The following is a 21,548-nucleotide window of genomic DNA, read 5'->3' as shown; positions in this document are numbered from 1 at the left end:
GGAGAGAAAAAGTCACCCAAATACAGGAATCACAGAGAGTCCCAAGCAAGACGAACCCAAAGAGACCCACTGCAAGACACATCATAAATAAAATGACAAATTTCCAAGACAAAGAGAGGATCTTAAAGGCAGCAAGGGAGAAAAAGGAAGTAACGTACAAGGGAGCCCCAATAAGGTTAGCAACTGACTTCTCAATGGAAATTCTCCAAGCCAGAAGAGAATGGCAAAAAATATTCCAAGTAATGAGAACCAGAGGCCAGCACCCAAGACTACATTACCCAGCAAGGCTCTCAATCAAGATAGAAGGCCAAATAGAGTTTCCCAGACAAAAGAAGTCTAAAAGAATACAGCTCCACCAAACCAGCTCTGCAAGAGATGCTAAAGGGACTGCTTTAAGGAAAGGAAGGAAAAGAGAAAGACAGAGGAACACAGGTAGGAAATAATGGCAATGAATAACTACCTATTGATAATAACCTTAAACGTAAATGGATTAAATGCTACAATCAAAAGACATAGAATAGCTGAATGGATAAGAAAACATGACCCACACATATGCTGCTTACAAGAGACCCATCTCAGGACAAAAGACCTACACAGACTGAAAGTGAAGGGCTGGAAAGAAATTTTCCAAGCAAATGGACTGGAAAAAAAAGCAGGGGTAGCAATACTCATATCAGACAAAATAGACTTCCAAAGAAGGGCCATAAAGAGAGACCCAGAAGGTCACTTCATAATACTCAAAGGAAGAATCCACAAAGAAGCCATAAACATTGTAAATATATATGCACCCAACATAGGAGCACCCAAATACATAAAGAAAATCTCGGAGGATTTCAAGAAAGATATTGACAGCAACACAATTATAGTAGGGGACTTTAACCCCCCACTATCAAAAATGGACAGGTCTTCCAAACAAAATATCAAGAAAGATATTGTGTCACTTAACAATACCCTAGAGGAAATGGACTTAACTGATATATAGAGAGCTTTTCATCCCAAAGAAGCAAAATACACATTCTCTTCAAGTGTCCATGGAACTTTTTCAAAGATAGATCACATGATAGGACACAAAGCAAGCCTCAACAAATTCAAGAAAATTGAAATCATATCAAGCATTTTCTCTGACCACAAGGGACTGAAACTAGAAACCAACCCGAAAGGAAAAAACCCAAAACACTCAAAATCATGGAGACTGAATAGCATGCTATTCAACAATGAATGGGTCAAGAATGAGATTAGGAAAGAAATCAAAAACTTCCTGGAAACAAATGAAAACGAACTCACAACAACCCAAAACCTATGGGACACAGCAAAGGCAGTCCTGAGAGGGAAGTTCATAGCAATACAGGCCTACCTTAAGAAGATAGAAACAGTTCAAACAAACAACCTAACCCTATGCCTACAAGAACTGGAGGAACAACAACAAAGACAGCCCAGAGCAAGCAGAAGGAAGGAAATAACCAAGATCAGAGCAGAACTAAATGACATAGAGACTAAAAGCACAATTCTAAAGATCAATGAATCCAGGAGCTGGTGCTTTGAAAAGATAAACAAAATCGACAAGCCTTTAAGTAGGCTCATCAAGAAGAAAAGAGAGAGGATCCAAATAAACAGAATTAGAAATGAAAGAGGAGAGATTACAACTGATACCACAGAAATACAAAGGATTGTAAGAAATTACTATGAAGAACTGTATGCTAAGAAATTTGAAAACCTAGATGAAATGGACACATTTCTAGAAAACTATAATCTTCCAAAACTGAATGAAGAAGAAGCAGAAAACCTGAACAGACCAATAACAGCAAAGGAAATTGAAGCAGTCATCAAAAAACTCCCATCACACAAAAGCCCTGGACCAGATGGTTTCACAGGAGATTTCTACAAAGCATTTAAGGAAGAACTAACCCCTATCCTTCACAGACTATTCGAAAAAACCCAAGAAGATGGAAGACTCCCAAACTCTTTTTATGAAGCCAGCATCATCCTAATCCCAAAACCAGATAAAGACACAACGAAGAAAGAAAACTTCAGGCCAATATCGCTGATGAACATAGACGCTAAAATTCTCAACAAAATATTAGCAAACCGCATCCAGCAATACATTAAAAAGATCATCCACCATGACCAAGTGGGATTCATCCCAGGGATGCAAGGACGGTCCAATATTCGCAAATCAATAAACATAATACATCACATCAACAAGAGCAAAGACAAAAATCACATGATCATATCAATAGATGCGGGAAAAGCGTTCGATAAGATACAGCACCCATTTCTGATAAAAACACTCAGCAAAGTGGGAATAAAGGGAGCATTCCTCAACATAATAAAGGCTATATATGAGAGACCTACAGCCAACATCACACTCAATGGACAAAAACTTAGAGCTTTCCCACTAAGATCAGGAACAAGACAAGGATGCCCTCTGTCACCACTCCTATTCAACATAGTATTGGAAGTCCTAGCCACAGCAATCAGACAAGAAATAAAAGGCATCCAAATTGGAAAGGAGGAAATGAAACTGTCACTGTTTGCAGACGACATGATAGTGTACATGGAAAACCCTATAGACTCCACCAAAAAAACTACTCTACCTAATAAATGAATTTGGCAAAACAGCTGGATACAGAGTCAATACCCAGAAATCAAAAGCATTCCTGTACACCAGCAACGAAACTGCAGAAACAGAAATCAGGAAAACAATCCCATTCGATATAGCAACAAGAAAAATAAAGTACCTAGGAATAAACCTAACCAAGGAGGTAAAAGACCTCTACTCAGAAAACTACACAACACTGAAGAAAGAAATTAAGGAAGATACAAACAAATAGAAGCATGTACCATGTTCATGGATTGGAAGAATTAACATCATCAAAATGGCCATACTACCCAAAGCAATTTATAGATTCAATGCAATGCCTATTAGAGTACCCATGACATATTTCACAGATATAGAACAAACATTTCAGAAATTCATATGGAATCATAAACGACCCCGAATAGCTGCAGCAATTTTGAGAAAGAAGAACAAAGCAGGAGGGATCACAATACCTGATATCAAACTATATTACAAGGCCACGGTAATCAAAACAGCCTGGTACTGGCATAAAAACAGGCACATAGACCAATGGAACAGAACAGAGAGCCCAGAAATAAACTCAAGTCTATACGGTCAATTAATATTTGACAAAGGAGGCAGGAAAATAAAATGGAGCAAAAACAGCCTCTTCAACAGATGGTGTTGGGACATCTGGACAGTACATGCAAAAAAATGAAACTCGATCACCAACTTATGCCATACACGAAAATAAACTCAAGATGGATAAAAGACTTAAATATAAGTCATAACACCATAAAAGTCCTAGAGGAAAACATTGGCAGGAAAATCTCAGACATTCCACGCAGCAACATCCTCACAGACACATCCCCTAAAGCAAGGGACATAAAGGAAAGAATAAACAAATGGGACCTCATCAAAATAAAAAGCTTCTGCATGGCCAAAGAAAACAGCACGAAATTACAAAGAGAACCAACAGTATGGGAAAACATATTTGCTAATGATACCTCAGACAAGGGCCTGATCTCCAAAATATATAAAGAACTCACACGACTCCACTCCAGGAAGACAAACAACCCAATTAAAAAATGGGCAAAGGACTTGAACAGACATTTCTCCAAGGAGGACATACAGAGGGCCCAGAGACATATGAAAACATGCTCAGCATCACTAGCCATCACACAGATGCAAATTAAAACCACAATGAGGTATCATCTCACACCAGTCAGAGTGGCCAACATAAACAAATCCACAAACAAATGTTGGAGAGGATGCGGAGAAAAGGGAACCCTAGTGCACTGTTGGTGGGAATGCAGACTGGTGAGGCCACTGTGGAAAACAATATGGAATTTCCTCAGAAAACTAAAAATGGAACTCTCCTTTGACCCAGCAATTCCGCTGCTGGGATTATACCCTAAGAACACTGAAACACCAATCCAAAAGAACCTGTGCACCCCAATGTTCATAGCAGCACAATTGACAATAGCCAAGTACTGGAAGCAACCCAAGTGCCCATCAGCAAACGAGTGGATCCAAAAACTATGGTATATTTACACAATGGAATTCTACGCAGCAGAGGGAAAGCAGGAGCTTATACCCTTTGCAACAGCATGGATGAAACTGGAGAGCATTATGCTAAGTGGAATAAGCCAGGAGGTGAGGGACAAATACCATATGATCTCACCTTTAACTGGAACATAATCAATAGAAGAAAAAAAGCAAACAAAATATAACCAGAGACATTGAAGTTAAGAACAATCTAACAATAGCCAGGGGGGGTGGACAGTGGGAAAAGGGGATTACAGAAACTACTATAAAGGACACATGGACAAAACCAAGGGGGAGGGTGGAGGTGGGGGAGGGAGGTGGGTTCACCTGGGGTGGGGTGGAGGGATGGGGAGAAAAGGCATACAACTGTAATTGAATAACAATAAAAATTTTTTTTTAAAAAAGATAGAAGTAGGATGACTCATATCTTATTAAAATAGATAAGAATCTACACTGAGAATGAGATTAGAATCTTAAAATGAAACAGACATTAGACATTTCCAAACTGAAGTCACTGATAGTTCATTAATATATTTCAAAGCATATATTTAATGTACATATTTACACATTTAATAAAAATATACTTTTATATTTTAAAGCATGCATAGTACAAGAGAAAAGCATAATTATTCTCTGTAGTAGAGACTATGATGATAGCAATAAAATTTCTCCTGACCACATATTTTCATATATAAAACATGTTAGTAATTTAATTCTTTTACTTTTTCTAGTAATTTAATTCTTTTACTTTTTCTAGCCATACAACTAGAACACAGAATTGGAAGCTCTACAAAATTAAATCACCTTCTGACACTGAAATCTCATGAAAAAATCATTATTCCTTAATTTTCAACAATATTTTACAGCTGTTTCGAACAGTCTCTCTCTAAGCTTTTTTGTAACATTCACACTGCATGAATATGCTCTAACCAGCCTTCCAAACTTAACTAACACTTTCCTTTTTCTTTAAGGCTGATGCTTATCACTCACTCAGTGATTGTCCTGCATAGACATCATTGCTAAGGCTATCAAGAAGGCTAGGCTCACAGTGCAAGGCTCACGTTAGTGAGACAGATATATGTCTTCCAATGTCAAAAATTGCTCTTGTCCAATGAAGAAATATCCTTGGCCCTATTGGTATACCTCTCCTATATACTTCTCTCCATATACAATTAATGTCCTCAGGCATAACTGTCTTATTCTGCATATCTCTTTGCTTTCCTGCTGTCTGGCTTCTATTTTATTCCACTGCTAAAAGTTTGATCTAAGTAATAATTAATGATAATAACAAAAATGGTAATAACAACAGTTAAAGAATATTAAGTCTGAGCCAAGAACTCTCATAGGTGTTTTATTCATTTAGTCCCCCTTTGAATAGGTATAATTATTATAAATTCTAATTTACCAATGAGGAAACTGAGGTACAGATCCATTAGAAAATGTTCCAGAGGTCACAAAAGAAGTAAACCCAGGATTTGAACTCAAGGATTTTGGCTGTATAGCTCACACACAAAATCATCATGCCATGCTGCATCCACCCTACAGGCATTTTAAATGTATGACTTTTTAAAACTCAAGCAAATAACTATAATTTTTTGTTGATTAATGGCTAATATGATCCGACAACCATCTTGTTTATAAACATTTATGTAAAATCAACAAATGTGTTTGACCACTTTTGAAAGACCTGGAGGATCATTTGAATTAAAATTTGTATTTCTCATGAAAGATGAAAAGTTGTTTTGGGTCACTTTTAAGAAGTTCCCACAAATAGACTTAAGTAAGCGTGCCCTGTGCAGTGCCTCAGTGGAGTCTCCAGAACCATGCCTGTAGCTGTGGAGAAGAGATACACTAAACACATCCTGAGGCTTTGGCCCTATTATACCAGGCTCAAACCTTACTCCCCTACTCTGCACACAGCCCTGCCAGCAATCCCTCACATCCCAGGGACTGTCCACAATGTTTAGAGCTAGGTAGCTATTGTAGAAGAGTGATGGTGACAGCACCATTCTGGTTACAATTTCAACTGTTGGCTCACAGAAAATTCTACTTCATAAATTTAAAATCCTGTAGTTTATTTGTTAGCATCTTAAATATGTGCCCCTTTGTAAGGCATAAGTTATTTTGCATAATTCCCAGCCTCAACATCCAGTTAGGGAAGAGGGAAAAACAGGAGACTCTTGTTCTTTTAAGTTCCAGGGTCTTCTGGGAACACACAACCACAGCTCAATGTTCAGTATTATCCCTGGCAATCTAATGACATTCCATCTTCAGACTATGAGTAGGATTTTCATAGAGTTAAATATTTTGAATAATGCCCTTGGTTATAAACAGGCTCATCCACTCAGTCTCCAGATGTCAAGAGTTCTTTCTTACATTCAGCTTTTCTGAAGATCAGGACTGTGAAAGTGCGGGCAAGACTTCAGATCCATTTCTCCATGTCTTGACTGTTTTAGCAGGCATCAGATAAAGAAGATTTTTCCAGAACCTTGAGTTATAAGACAGAGATTTATCAGCATTCCACTTCAGAACTCTGTGAGATTTCAAAAGTTTTAATGATTGGGGCAAGAATGTGAAATCACTGACGGGTGTAAATTCAATTAAGATTATTTTAATTTTCCTTTCCACCAGTGCTTCATGGAGTCCACTCTCAAGTTCATATCTGACTTCATTAGACATGTAACTTTTACTTAGGACAATGATTAGTCTTCGGCTTTGCTCTATCAAAGAGTGGATTTCATCAACAACAGCTGAAAATGCAAGATGTGAAATATTAATTTAAGAGAACTGAAAGGGTGAGCATGAAATTGAAATCATTTTGCAGTCTAATTTTGTATTATTTAACTCTGAAGTTCACAAGTTTTTCTTTAATACAAACCATTTATTCTCAATTTGATACAACTATTAAAAGCAATTATCTAGGTAACAATAATAATGAAAACTTACTTAGTACTTACTCTGTGCAACACCCCTTATTAAATGTTTTATGTATAATAACTCATCTAATTATCATAATTATCCTATAAAGAAAGTATCACCCAATTTTTTACAGAGAAGAAAGTCAAAGCACAGAGTAGTTTAGTAACTTTCCCAGAGTCACACAGCTAGTAAATGGCAGAACCAGAATCTGAACCCACATGGTCTCGTTTTGGAGTACTTATTTCTAACTATTACACTGTCTTGCCTTTCCAGATGTATGAGGGAGCATACTAAAATAGGAATTTAAAAATTAAAAAAAACAACATGCCATTATTTTAGTCCAGAAGTTGACAAACTTTTTCTGTAAAGGGCCCAAAAGTAAATATTTTAGGTTTTGCAGGTCATATAGCTTTTGCTACAACTCGCCTGTGGTATTGTAATTTAAAAAGCAGCCACAGACAACATGTAAGCAAATGCTTGTGGCTGACTTCCAGTGAGGGGGGCAGGTCCGTAGTGACCCATGGGTAGTAGATTGTCAATCTCTGTTTTAGACCTCTATCCCTTTTCATATAGAGATTTTCAACCAAAACATATTACAACTGAGAATAAACATTCTTTATTTAGGAACTAAGAAGAAATCTGTTTTTCAAAATCACTGCTAGAAAATAATAGTAAAATATTAAAACCGATGTAAAGGCAAGCAATAATGATTCCTAAATTCTTAGAAAGAGTTGACAAAAATATCAGTGTTATAAGCATCTGACAATTTGGCATATTATTTCCTTTGAGAAGTTATTTATAATTAGACAGTAGTATATTTTCTCTTTCTAACTTGTAATATTTTCCTTTCTAATTTGTAAGATAGGAGGGGAAAAGCACAATCATTTCTTATTTACTGCCACATCAATGCCTTGTTAAGAATTTGGGATGAACTCAGTAAATTTTGGATAAATTAATAAAGAATGGTAACAATGAAGACATTACATCACTCACAACACATCAGCACTCATGACACCAGCTTTCAAATGTTTGCTATGGAAGACTTCAGAGAAAACATGGACATGTTACTAAATATCTTTGATTTTCACTGTACTTTGCTGCAAGATATGTGTTATGGCCATGTATATTTATATATTAATTTAAAATTGACTTTCATAACTAAAATATATAGAACACCAATCTCCTTTTATTTATTTTTTCCAATTTTCTTATTTCTTACTTTAATTTCCCACTGATGTCAGCATAATAAAGAGCAAGCATTTTTCTGTGTTTAAAGAATCATGTATTAAATGAGGGTCTGGTTCTGCTGCACAAAATATTATCAAAAGAGGTATTCTTAACTACTATAGAGCATGTCTAAATAAATGCTTCACAATAATGCCAGTTCTGGAACTGGTTTTAAAAATGGAATGCTCGGTCCCTCTCCAAAATTTTAGAGAACTGGGAAGTGCAATGAAGAGATAGGGTCCTAAAGAGGCCATTAATGGGAGCAGTGCAGTCAGTTTGTTTTCTCACTAATCACTACACTGATGTAGCTGGTTATTTCTGGCCAGAAGGTCATGTTTAATTGTTTTTAAGCCAAATAGGGTTGCTAAGCTATTCATCTTATGAAGAGAAAGTATCTCCACTAGTTTTCTATTTGGCTTTCCCTTTCTTACCTGTGCCAGGCACTACATCCCTTTCATATATGCATAACTTATAGCCAAAATGTTTCTCCAACACCCTAGGCAGAATCTCCACAGCGAAGGTGTGTTCCTCTCCATTCTCAGGTTGACATTCTTTTAGGTAAGACACAAAAGCATCATATGTCTTTCCATCTAGGAGGAAAGACATATTATTCCTTTAATTGGTATGTAAATGAAAGTTTAAGTTTAAATTTGAGTGAAAGTCATGAAAAATGAGAATAGAAATATTGAAAAATAAAAGTTAAAAATAGCATCTTTGTGCCCACACTCATCAAACTGTATACATTAAATATGTACAGTTTTTGTATATTAATTATACTTCAATGAAGTTGTTGAAAAAATAAAGAAAATATTTTTGATAGAGAACAAATTGAAAAATAAAACAATGTTTAGGTAATTCCCGTTTCCTCAAATATTATTTGTTTCCATCATTCTTCTTCACGCATTATTCTTTATCTCTGAATTTTTTAATGTCAAAAACAAGGAATAACTTAAATTGTTATTAGACAAACATAGCATCCTCAAACCTTGTATGCTAATTGAGCAATCAATTATCAAATTGATTTTTACTTTTAAGCATGTACTCCATCAAGACTCCTACTGTTTGACATCAAAGAAAAATAGAAAGAAATATGTCATAGATTACACAAATAAAGGAATTAGAAGATAATAGTGGATGAAGTAACCCAAATATGTCCTTGTTCCAGCCAAGGACATATAAGCCAAGGTGAACCAATCTCACCTTGGCTTATTCGACTTATATCATTTAATTCTACCACCAGCTCATTGTTTACCCTCAAAATGACCCCCTCAAAAATATTGATAAAATTGGTAGTTACAAAATAGTCACAGGGATATAAAGTACAGCATAGGAAACATAGTCAATAATATTGTAATGATTATTTATGGTGACATGTTAGTACTTGAAGTATTAGAGGGAACACTTTGTAAAGTATATGATTGTCTAACTACTATGCTGCACACTTGAAACTAATAGAAAATAATACTGAATGTAAACTGTAAATGAAATTAAGAAAAAACAAAACCAACAAGGTTGAGTACTTACACTAGAGAGCGGGAAGAAACAATAGAAGCAATTGAAACAATATACTATAAAAACACATGCTATGATATTTTAAAATGTTATTTATATTTATATAATAAATACAAATACAATGGATTCTAATCTATTGAAAGGTTTCCATTGATGATAGCATCTTCCCCTATTTTATTCCTAATAATGAAGCATTATTCAGTATCCAAATGGCTAAAGGCACAAATTCAAGAGTAATGTGTTACCAAAGTAACAAAGGGATTCCACTAACTGGGTTACTAAAAAATTATATGCATTTTTTTCTTCTACTTTCATCCAATATATCTGAGAATAGGTAACATACAAATGCAACAATTTGAAAAGTTTACAAATAACACATGGGCAGACACAAGAGAGTGTAGCACAAACCGAGCAAACCAAATCATCTTGTCAGAGAATAAGAAGTGATCTTACATATGCTTTCTAAAAGAAGGAAATTTTGAGTCAGGACCTAAATAATGTGATATATGCTAATTGGGACAGTAGAGGAAAAAGGGGAAGTGTTAGAGGGAATCCTTTATCTATATCCCACTGCAATTTGTTAGATGACTGAGGAGTCAGATTTATGCTTGGGTCCATTATTAGGATTAATGTATTTGATATTGAGTTGAAGATTAAATATTATTGGATCCTTTATGAGAATCGAATAGGGTTAAACCATTCTAGGTCCGTATGCTTTGTGGTGTCACATCATTTATACTCAAAAGTCTGGCCCAATTTTTTTAACAACACTCAGGCTCACATAACAACACTCTATTTCTGGCAAAAGCATCTTCAGTTCTACTTGTAGCACTCTCATTCAGCAGTTTGAGTCAGAATCTATTGCTGATTTAACACAATTGCTTTACAGAATTGCATGCATGTGAATGACAGGACACTTGGGCAAAAGTGCAGAATTAATGTGCATATCAAAGATAGGTTAAAAGTTGGTAAAAGTAGAGCCAGTTCTTAACATAATCAGTAAGTAGGTTCCCTGGAAAATTCTATTAGATTGCTGTGAAATACAGCTATTTATTAATATAAGAGTGAGTGCTTTCATTAATACAGTCATTATTTCAGTGATTAAATAAGGCATCAAGATGTAAAAAGTAAATAAGTGCACTTCTAGAAGGGCATATTTTTTCATAATCAGATTTAACTAATTGCAATAAATAGGAAAGATAATTCAGTCCAATTTATATTGTGATGTACATGTAATACAGCTTTACTCTTACCCATGAAAAATTAGTTTTTTAACTATTAATTAGCTTTCAAATTCATTTTTTCAAGCAGTTCTTTTCTTGGTTTAGCAAATAGGGTAATTTATGTTATAATTTATTTTTCAACCCAATTAATGGAACTTTTGCTGGCTTTAATAACTGGCATGGTGTCCAAAAAAAAGTAATTTGAATGCTAATAATTTTTTCTTGGTTCTGTATAAATAAAGCCAACAATGGGTTTTATTTATATATGGGCGAATGTGTATTATTAAACATGGGTGAATGGGTATTTGGGACTACAGAGAGTCATTCAGACTAGTGCTTCTCAAACTCTGTGTGGCGAATAACCATGTTTTAAGTTAGTTTTAGTTTTTTTGGTTGATTGGTTTCTTTCATTTCCAGTCCTTCATAAACCAATAACTGAACACATTGTTGGATAGTGCAGCAATATAAAATTGCTATAATGTAAAAGTTTTAATTTTTGTACTTGTATCTCCATTTTTACTTTTTCACAAATGATCTCTGTCCATGGGCCACAATCTAAGTACAGCTGCTGTGGAGCACATCTCTAAATGTTTCTATGCACAGCCACATTGAGAACTAAGACATGTGGATTAAAAAAATTATCTGTGAATTGGGCCAAACACAACTACAAGGATAAACAAAATCTTAATTGAAAATCAGAAAGAGACATTAGTGAACACCCATTCTGAGATACGCACTGATCTATGCAAGTAGAAACCTGATAATAAAATAACAAAAACAAACCCCCCAGTCTATTGGAGCTTCTCTCCTTGGCAAAATCATACACACGTGCAGGCTCAAATCCAAATTAACTAACTTTGCTAATTTTATATTAGTAAATTAAAAGTTGTAAATGTAAACATAAACCTGAAAAAATCTCAAAAAATATAAGAATTTATTTATAACTTGAGGTTAGGAGGGCCTTTCGCTTATGACCACAAATCCAGAAACCATAAAAGAAAGAATACATTTGAATTCATTAGGGAATGTGTGACATAAGCAAAGTCAAATGACAAATCGCAACCTGGAAACAATATTTGCATCTCATATTATATACAATAGGCTAACTTCCTTAAAATGTAAATTACTCCTCAAAATACACAAGAAAAAAAGCCAACAACCCAATTTTAAAAATGGGCAAAGGAAATGAATGATACTTTGAGAAAGGAAATAAAAATGAGTCTTTACCAAATAAAAAGTTGCTCATGCTCTTGCATAGTAAGTGAAATACAAATCAAAATTACATTGAAATACAACTTTTTAACCTATCGCATTGTCACATATCCAAAAGGTTGTGGGTAAGGCTCTGGGGAAAAGTTACTCCCATCATTTGAGGGAGGAACTTTTCCCATCATCATAGGCAGGACAGTCCTACGGAGGGCAAATGGGCACTATCTTTCAAAATAACAACTGCATCTATGTTTGGTATGTCCAGCAATTCCACTTTGGGGAATTTTTCCTTCAATTATATTGCATACATATGAAACAATGACTGTACAAAGCTATTTGTCACATCATTTCTGTAATAACAAAATGTCATAATACAACCCAAATGCCCATCAAAAGGTGACTAAATAAACACTGGTACATCCACAGATATAAAACTCTATAGGGTTTTATCCAGAGAAATAAAACCATAAGGAAAATGAGAGATTTTATAAAGTCTCATTATGGCAGAGTATCCAAGGCACAGTAAAGCAAAGTTCAGAATAGTGTGCATTATACAACAAAACTTGTTTTCTAAACAAAAGTGGGAGAAGATTCATATTTGTTTGGATGTTCTGCCAGGTGATGATGTGGGAAACACAGACATGGGTAGGCTGGTAGGGAAACTTTCTACTGTATAATTTCTTAGACTGTTTGTGCTTTGAAATATGTGTGTCCTACACACACACACATACACAGATGTGTGTGTACACACACAAAAACAAAAGCAAGTACAATGGATTAGATTGATTTTTTTAATTCAGCAATTATATTGAACCTTTAAAAGATAGGGGAACTGAGACATAGACTCACCAGATCCAATAGTAGTAGGTAAAAACAGGCAAATCTAGGAGACTAGAACCCAGGTCATTTAGCTTCTAGTTCAGGGTTCCTTAAAGTACATCATGCAGCCTCCTTTGCCAGATAAAAATAATGAACCAAATATAATTCAATTCAATTTAAATGATCTTTATTGAGTGAACCCACTGTATAAGGTGCCCAGGTGGTGTGTGAACAATGACATTGAGTTCCTGGGATCAAGCATCTCATAGACCATTTAGTAGGACATGACATATATACACAAAACAATTAGAGGATAATTTTTGGCAGCATGTAAGTAAGCACAAAACAAAAAGATGGCACAGATGCAGACAACATCTATAATGGATGATATGTTCAGAGCAATTTTTCCTATGGAAAACCTCTAACACATATTAAGTCAACAATATAATCAAAATAAGATGAAGTTTAATGTTTCTTTATTAAGTTTCCTAATGAAACCATAGGATAAGAAATCCCAACATTATGATATTTGTTACCTGTTAATGTTTCATCTCTTCCCATGAAATGTCTGTAAAATAGAGCCAAGTCAACTCTATAAATGACAACCACAATCACTAGGCACATGACTGCCCCCGAGATCAAAATAGTTATGATTATTCCTCTAGTGAAGACATGGCCTGGGATATCAACCAGTTCTGCTAGAAAGAAAGATAACATAGGAATAATTAATCAAAAAAGTTTTACCATTGTCTTTCACCATTATTCTGCAGATGTCAGTTTTTACCATTAGTACTAATCCAGTTGTCTACCCAACATGTTCCTTTGAGTTATTCTACATTCCTGCCTTTATTCTGGAGCAATGGTCTTTCTACTCCCATTTTATATTTTATGTTTTATTTTTATTAAATTTATTGGGGTGACTTTGGTTAATAAAATTATATAGGTTTTGGGTGTACAAATCTATACTACATTATCTGTACACTGTATTGTGTGTTCATCACCCCAAGTCAGGTCTCCATCTGTCACCATTTGTCCCCCCTTTACCCTCTTCTTCCTCCCCCCAACCCCTACTGTTGTCTGGCAATCCCCACACTGTTGTCTGTGTCCATGAGTTTTTTCCTATTTTTTTAGTTCTACACCTTCACTTCCCCTCAAACAACTGTCAGCCTGCTCTACTCCCATTTTTTAAAGAATAAAGATGTGCACAAGGCTATTCAGAGACCTGAATTGAAAGCATTGTAATGTTGTCTACCCCTGTCTATGGGAGTCAAAACTCTAGGGTTATATAGCACTAGAGTGAAATACAGAGGGAAGGACCCATTTCAGAGAACAGGTTTTAAACATAAATTAAGGCACATCATCTTGAGAAAGCAAGCACTTAACTAAGATCATCCGGGCTCTCAGCCTGGCTCTATCAGTTATTTTGTGTCCTAGGAAATGTCACTGATGCCCTTAGCTGTTAATATCTTAACCTGTAACATGAAGCTAATAATAATTTCTGCTTCATTTATAAGGTTGCTTTTGGGGGGAAGATTAGATGAGATAGGGCACATAAGTAGTTAACGTATCATCTGGCACACAGCTCTAATAATTTTATAACATTTTTTATGAAAGTGTCCTTTGGGAAAACATTTCTTAGAGTTATTCAGTTTATGCTAACTATGAAAAGTATGAAATAACATGAAAGAGTAAAAAGGATAAAATAATTTTTAACATATCCACAATGTGGTAATAGGCACTGCTAACATGCTAGTATTTTTCCTTTTGGGTTATTTTCCCTAAAATATTGACATAATTGGGATCATATGATTATCACTCTTTATTGTATAACTTATATTCTGAGCAGTTAATTAGGTCTTTAAAATTATAATTCATAATATCTCAATATTTATAATGATTACAATTTTTGTAAATATACATAATGCTGGAATGAATATATGCATAAACCTTTATGCAAGTTTCTGATTATTCTCCTAGAGTAGATTCTAAAAGTTGAGGGAGTTCTAGGTCAAAGAGTATAAACATGCATAAAGTTCTTGACATCTTTACACAAATTTTAGGAATGATCTTTTTCATAAAATTAATTACTAGGATATAAGTAAGCCACCATATTTGCTTATTAAGTAAATTCTGAATAATGACAGACCCTGGGGCTCCTGCATCTTTGAGAGACCTGCCTATCCATAACTGTGCCACACAAATACACAAACACACACTTTCACACTGGCACATACACTCCTGCAGGGAGAATGGTGGAGTGGAAGACCCTATAACCCAGATGAAAGTTGTGAGTACAGCAAAAGGAAATGTGATCAGAGTAGAAACCTTTATGGGAGGGACAGAACATTCAAACACTGTCAATCTCAGAGAGGAAAGGTGGCTTGGTGAACAGCAGTCATCAAAGATCCAGGCAAGACAATGGATCAAACAGAAATAATGGATTTGAAAGTATCTCCCTCACATGTTCATGGACCAAGACATAGGTGGGAGAACATGTGATAATTCCTACAGAAGGTAAGAGCAGCAAGTAAATCAGTTAATTTCAGAGTTAATCAAGTCTGAGTTTTGATATCTTTACTTGTTGTGTGGCATAGGGTGAGTTTCTTCACCTGTAAAAACTTGTAAAGATCAGGTTAAATAATGGTAAGAACTTAGCACACAGCCTGATATATAATAAACACATAAAGAATGTTAGCTATTATTATCAATGCATATGCTACACTGATAGACTTAGAAGAGGCATTCTAGGTGAGCTGCAAATGGTAACCAGGATTTCCCACCTAGAAAGAGAGCTTCTGGCCTTAGGTTCCCTCTCCCTCAGTCTCTTCTTCAGTTTCTCACCAAGGCCAAGATTTAACACACATACTCATGTTTCTCTCTTTCTCTCTCTCTCTCTCATCTCTGTTTCTCTGTCTCTGTATACCTATCTGTCTTTCTAGAGCCTAGCCCTTCCCTGCATATTCAGGGGTGGATGCCCTAGCCTGGGAATGAGTAGTGAATGAGTACTAACAACTGGAAAGCATAGTTTCTTGGCCCAGACACAGCCATTTCTAAGCAGCTACTGCACTAAAGGATCTGGATTATGTTATTTAGTGGAGGATGGAGGTGGGTGACTCTGGAAAGCTCCATCATGTACACACTGAAAAACTTTAAGAGTCCTCTGATCAGAGCCATCAGTTGTCCACTTGCCAAGTTCAGGGACTGGCCCAAGAAAGGGAGGCCCCAGTTAGTTGTTACTGAGTGAATGACCACACCCAAAGGTCCTCTGTGCCCAGTGCCCAGCTAATGTAGGCTGAAGGCAGCAATTACTCCCAGTATCTTTGGCCTCACCCTCCACTGAACTGCACACTTTCCTCTGATTGTCTGGCTGTGCCAGTGCTGCCCTCAGTGCCTCCCATGACCCTCACGCACCAGCACCTGTGTTCTGAAACTCCACCTGCCTTCCCTGCTCTGGCCATGGTTTCTGCATAGGAACTGGCATATTATTGAGGGCAAAAGAATACATATTCTGTTGTCATTCTCTGCTTGGAATCTGGGCACAAGGGGTTCCAGCATGGGCTGAGCACCAGTTCTGCCCTGAACACCTATCACACAAGGAGTTCACCTCTCAGAAGCCTGGTTTCAGGTGTGTAAAATGAGGACATGATGATATTTGAGGAGTCTCTCAGCAGCAACATTTAAAATTTCAACAGACTTCCAAAAATAAAATTTTCTGATACCTTTTTTCAGCAAGATGAAGCTTTTGGTGTCTATGTCCCCCTCGCTGGCCACAGTGCAATTATATAAAAAATTTAGATTTATTTCATTAATATTTTCAATTCTCAATACTTTTGAAGCATGCCATTTGCCTTCTGAAGTCCTGTAAGAGAGGAACATAATTCAGCACTAGGCTTTCTTCACTGCCAGAAACATTACCCATGAGAGAAGATTTCATTTGTGCAAGTACTCAAAGGCAGCAGCTTTGTGACTCATCAGATTCTCCTTTTCTGGTGGGAACTTTTAAAGTATCACCACAGGGAACCTCCCACTCTTCCATGAGGCATTAAGCCCAACAGAAACAGCTCTCCTGAACCATGTGGGGATGGTATTATAAACTACCTAGAATTAAAGTGCCTGAAAGGAAATGATGGTAAATTAAAAATAACAGACTGCAAATTATTCAGCATGGACACAGATTCATATCAAGTTTGTGCACTACTAAAGATCACTTTTATTTTGTTCAGCATTTAAAATAAATTTTAAAACATTATCCTCAGATACCCCCCAGGAAGATGAGGACATTAATTAAGTTGCTTAGCGAGTGTCAGAAAATGACTGAGATAACCCTTGGCAGAAGAAAAGTTTTCTTTCTCTTCTTAAAAAATCTAAGTTTTCCTGTCATTGAATGCAAGACTAATGCTCAGGATATCTGCTTCCCCTGCAGTGACAGGTTCTGACAGCACTGGATCATCCAGCACTCCCAGATGGAGTTATCACTTGACTAGAAGTAGGCATCTCTGGTACCTGGGACATGGTACCCACTGTAGCCTCCAACTACCTCACATAAATTTTAGAACACTGTTTTGTACAGAAATCACCAATATAGAATATCAACTATCTTACATCAGTGAGAAATCCAGAAGTGAGGCACACAAGGCCACTGAGAAGCCAAAACAAATGACAAAAAGCTTGTATACCCAACTCTAAAAAAGACCACCCACTTCAATCTCTTAGCTTAGTTTAGGCTTTATTTTTAATAAGTTTGGCAGGTCAGTTTTCTAACTTTCCAAAAATTAACAATAGAGCCTAAAAGGCAGAATAGCCATGCAATTCAGCTGAACCAGTGCTCACTGAGCACTGATCATCACGCACCTGCCCCTGGGTGAGTAGCCTGTAAACAAGTGTCAACAAGAACTGAGAACGAACAGCAGGATGATGAAGAATATTTTTTCAAAGTATAAAAAGCAGAAAAAAACTCAAAAGTGCAGCTAAGGAGATGGAAATCTTAGGATCACTGCTTACTAGAACCTGAGTGTATCAGTACATTAATAATTACAGTAATGACCCAAAGTCATTCAGAAACATTTAAATGACCATAGATTTAGCATGATTTGTTTTAATAAATCTGACCAACCCTTAATGGAAGAATATAGGTTATTTGAATATCAATATATGTCATTTGGAACACTTTGCACCAACATTGCCTCCTAGATATTAATATCTAATCATTGTCCTGTTTGCTTTTTCTACCTGTTCTTATTGTGTTTCTAATTTCCATGAGTGGATTCTGACCAGAAGATGTTGCAATAATTACTATGCTCAATGTCAATCCAGGGTGACTGGTAATTTAAATTAGTATTTGCTTGAGACAATATCTGGAAACTCTTTCATACCTGATAAAATTCATCAATGCTCTTTTAATTACTTTTAAAAAGATAGTCACTGTAAAAAATGTTCTAGAAAGAAACTACAAACTATTTCTAAAGAGTAGGAGCTAGTATCTATGTCAGTGTATCTTTTGCCCATTAAAGAAATTCCCCAAACACACACATTACTGTGTTCAATGGCTATTTCCTTCTTATTTCTCGTTTCTTATAGTGAATGATGAAAGGCACATGTGTCAGGGGAGGATGTAGATCTGGACAGGTAGCAGGGGACAGCCTGCCTTTGGCCTTGGTTGCACCCAAGTCCCTGCAGGGAAATGTACTGATGAGTCATTCTGCACTTACAGCCTCCCAGCTGGTCTCACAGTGATGCATGGGCAATATGGGTAGGGATTCCTACTGAATACAAAGGGCCCAGATTAACTTATACATGGCACAGTCTCCTGACCTGGTCTTTATTATGGCTCATTAGTAAAAATAAAGCACTTACCAGAATTTTCAAAATCCAAAACAACCGTGGCCTAGGTTATTAGTCCTTTTAAGATGCTTAGGTACAATCCCCATCTCTCCATCAACTCTGGCTGACCAAAAACTGCTTTTGCAAGGTGATGCTAAAGAGCCCTATTGACTTTCTTTCTTTAGAGCTCAGCAATGAACTTCTGCATAATCCATCAACATAAAATATGGGAATTATAATTATAAAACATAAATTATAATTATAATTTACACTTAACCCAAACATCCCATACCTCTTCAGGAGTCTGGATATTTTTATATCAGGTATATATGATACACTGATATTTATACATACTATGATATATATCATATATTATATATGCATACTTAATTCTTATTTCTTTCTCTTCATGTACATTAGGATTCTCTCCATTTTCTTTCTGGACGTTCCAATAAATCAGATCCTTTTCATTCAGCAAAGCAGAGCAGTTGAGCTGTACATCCTTTCCTAGGTAAAAGTGGACAACCAATGTTCTGATTTTAGAAACTCAGATTTCCAAGTGGGTTAATTTAGTATAATCAATATATATTAACCTAATATATAATGCTAATGTAGTGCTACATTGCAGAAAGAGAACAGATAGCTTTGTTTTAAATACTACAATTTTTATAAAGCAGAGGAATCAGGTATCAATTATAGGCATCACTAAACTATGAATTGGCTTCTTTTTCAATGTTTATGTTTAAATACATTATTAAAATTCAGGGTGGCAATGGACTTTCTTTTCAACATACAATTCAGTAGATTGTGTCAAACCAATACTCGCACTGCAACTTCTAGAAAAACAAAATGGATAAGTCACAAAAATTAAATTAAGTTAGCAAAAATTAAAGACATCAAAGTTCAGGGAAAATAAAGAGAGACAGTTGAACTCAAATGCAGTTAGGATAAAGCTTTTCTGGATGAGCTGAGAGAGCAGTCATTTTACTCATTGGACGAATTTTACTTGGTTTGAACAACACGAAGATCTCAAAAAGTAAAAAAGGTAGAGATTTTGAGAGCCACATAGGCTTGCAGGAATATTGCTAAGGACTTGAGCAGCATAGGAGGCTGCTAAAAGGTTTAACAATTTTCTCCTACAGTCTCATGGTACTCAGGAGAGTAAGACCCACTAGAGGAAAAGACCTGCAATAGACACAGGACTGAAGTCTCCCTCCAGCTATCAGAGATGAAGGCAGATTGATTTAATAAACTACATTCTGGCTACCACCTAGCTGTTGCTAAATGGATTGGAATTATCTACCCCTCACACTACTTGCCTAACAGAGGAAAGACAAACACTCTTTAAAAAAAATAATACAAAATTCATCACTTTGGTTAGTTTAGTTACACAAAGATTGGCAACAATTAAAAAATTAAGAAATATGCAAAGACAAAAATAGAGATAATAATCAATACAAAAATAGATAGTAGAAGCAGACTCAGAGATGATCTAGATGCTTGATTTAGCAAATAAAGAGCTTGGAATAACTATCATAAATAAGTTAAAGAAAATAGATGAAAGGATGAACATTTTCCACAAAGAACAGTCATCTGTTTAAATAGAATCAAATGAACATTTGTTAACTAAAAAATAAACATAAATTTAAGAACTTGATGGTTTTAACAGCAGATTGGGCATAAAGGAAGGCAGAATTTTTTAGCTTTATTTCAGGCTGAGACCAAAACTAAACCACAGAGGGAAAAAATTAAAAAAACAGAACAGAGCATAAGAAATAAGTAGAACATATTAATATTTGATCCATATAGTTGGAGATCCAGAAAAAAAGAAAAGAAAGGGGAAGAAGAAACAGGCAGACATAATAGCAAATAATTTCCTTGAAATTGATTAAATACATCCACCCTCAGACTCAAAAAGCCCACTGGAACCCAAGGTAGAATAAATGAGAAAAAAACCCTCCTAAACACATCAAAATCGAAGAGGAAGAAAAAAAAGTTTTGAAAGCAACCAGAAGAAAAAGACACCAGTGAAGCAACAACTGCTATAGGCTACTTTTTCAACAGAAACTATGGAAACCAGGGCATTTTTAAATCTCAGGGTAAAAAGTGCCAATATAAACTTATTAAAGTTATTGAAAATAAATAGTCTTTAAAACTGACAAATAAAGATATTTCCAGGTAAACAACAGCTGGAAGAATTAATTGTCAATATAATTGCACTACTAGAAAAAGCAAAGGAAATTTTTCAAACTCAAGAAAAATTATCTCAGATGAAAGCAAGGAAATGCATAAACAAATAAATAATACAAGAAAGAACAAATATTAATAGTTGGGTAAATATAAAATTTTGGTTGTGTATAATGATAATAATGTCAATGTCTTATAAGTTTTATAGCATATGCAGGAGAGAAATACATAAAATAATAGCATAAAGTGATATAGGAGGATGAATGAAACTGTTATAAGATTTTCATGTTTGTTAAGTTGTAAAGGTACTAATAAGTTCATCTGTCTTATTGTAGGAAAACAAGAATATATGTTGTAATCTTGAGGAGAATTACTAATAAAGGATACAAAAAGGAATAGCTAAAAGGAAAACAAAGCACATTAAATAAAGAAAATACTTTAGTAATACAAAAGAAAAGGAGGAATAAAAGGAACAAATGAGATACTGGAAAACAGGTAGCAAGATGAAGGCTTAAAACCAGCTATAT

General features: G+C 35.5%; 1 protein-coding gene across 4 annotated transcripts in view; it reads right to left on the bottom strand.

Annotated features, from left to right (window-relative positions):
• Nucleotides 1–5,436: 5,436 nt before the first annotated feature.
• IL18R1 (interleukin 18 receptor 1) overlaps nt 5,437–21,548 on the bottom strand; it is a 43,517-nt gene continuing 27,405 nt past the window's right edge. The window contains exons 8-12 of one of the 4 annotated variants that reach the window (XM_024571880.3): nt 19,221–19,341; nt 16,734–16,873; nt 13,551–13,712; nt 8,683–8,841; nt 5,437–6,855 (exon numbers count right to left, since the gene is read on the bottom strand). In XM_024571880.3, the coding sequence (XP_024427648.1) occupies nt 6,500–6,855; nt 8,683–8,841; nt 13,551–13,712; nt 16,734–16,873; nt 19,221–19,341 (938 nt within the window). In that variant the 3' untranslated portion in view covers nt 5,437–6,499. Of the gene's footprint in view, nt 6,856–8,682; nt 8,842–13,479; nt 13,713–16,733; nt 16,874–19,220; nt 19,342–21,548 lie in introns of those variants that run through there. The other 3 variants (XM_053925752.1, XM_024571881.3, XM_045204790.2) reach the window with 3 other exon arrangements.

Source organism: Desmodus rotundus, chromosome 5 (assembly GCF_022682495.2).
Source record: "Desmodus rotundus isolate HL8 chromosome 5, HLdesRot8A.1, whole genome shotgun sequence".
NCBI lineage: Eukaryota > Metazoa > Chordata > Mammalia > Chiroptera > Phyllostomidae > Desmodus > Desmodus rotundus.
Note: the sequence above shows the minus strand (reverse complement) of the source record. Positions and strands in the feature narration are given on the sequence as shown.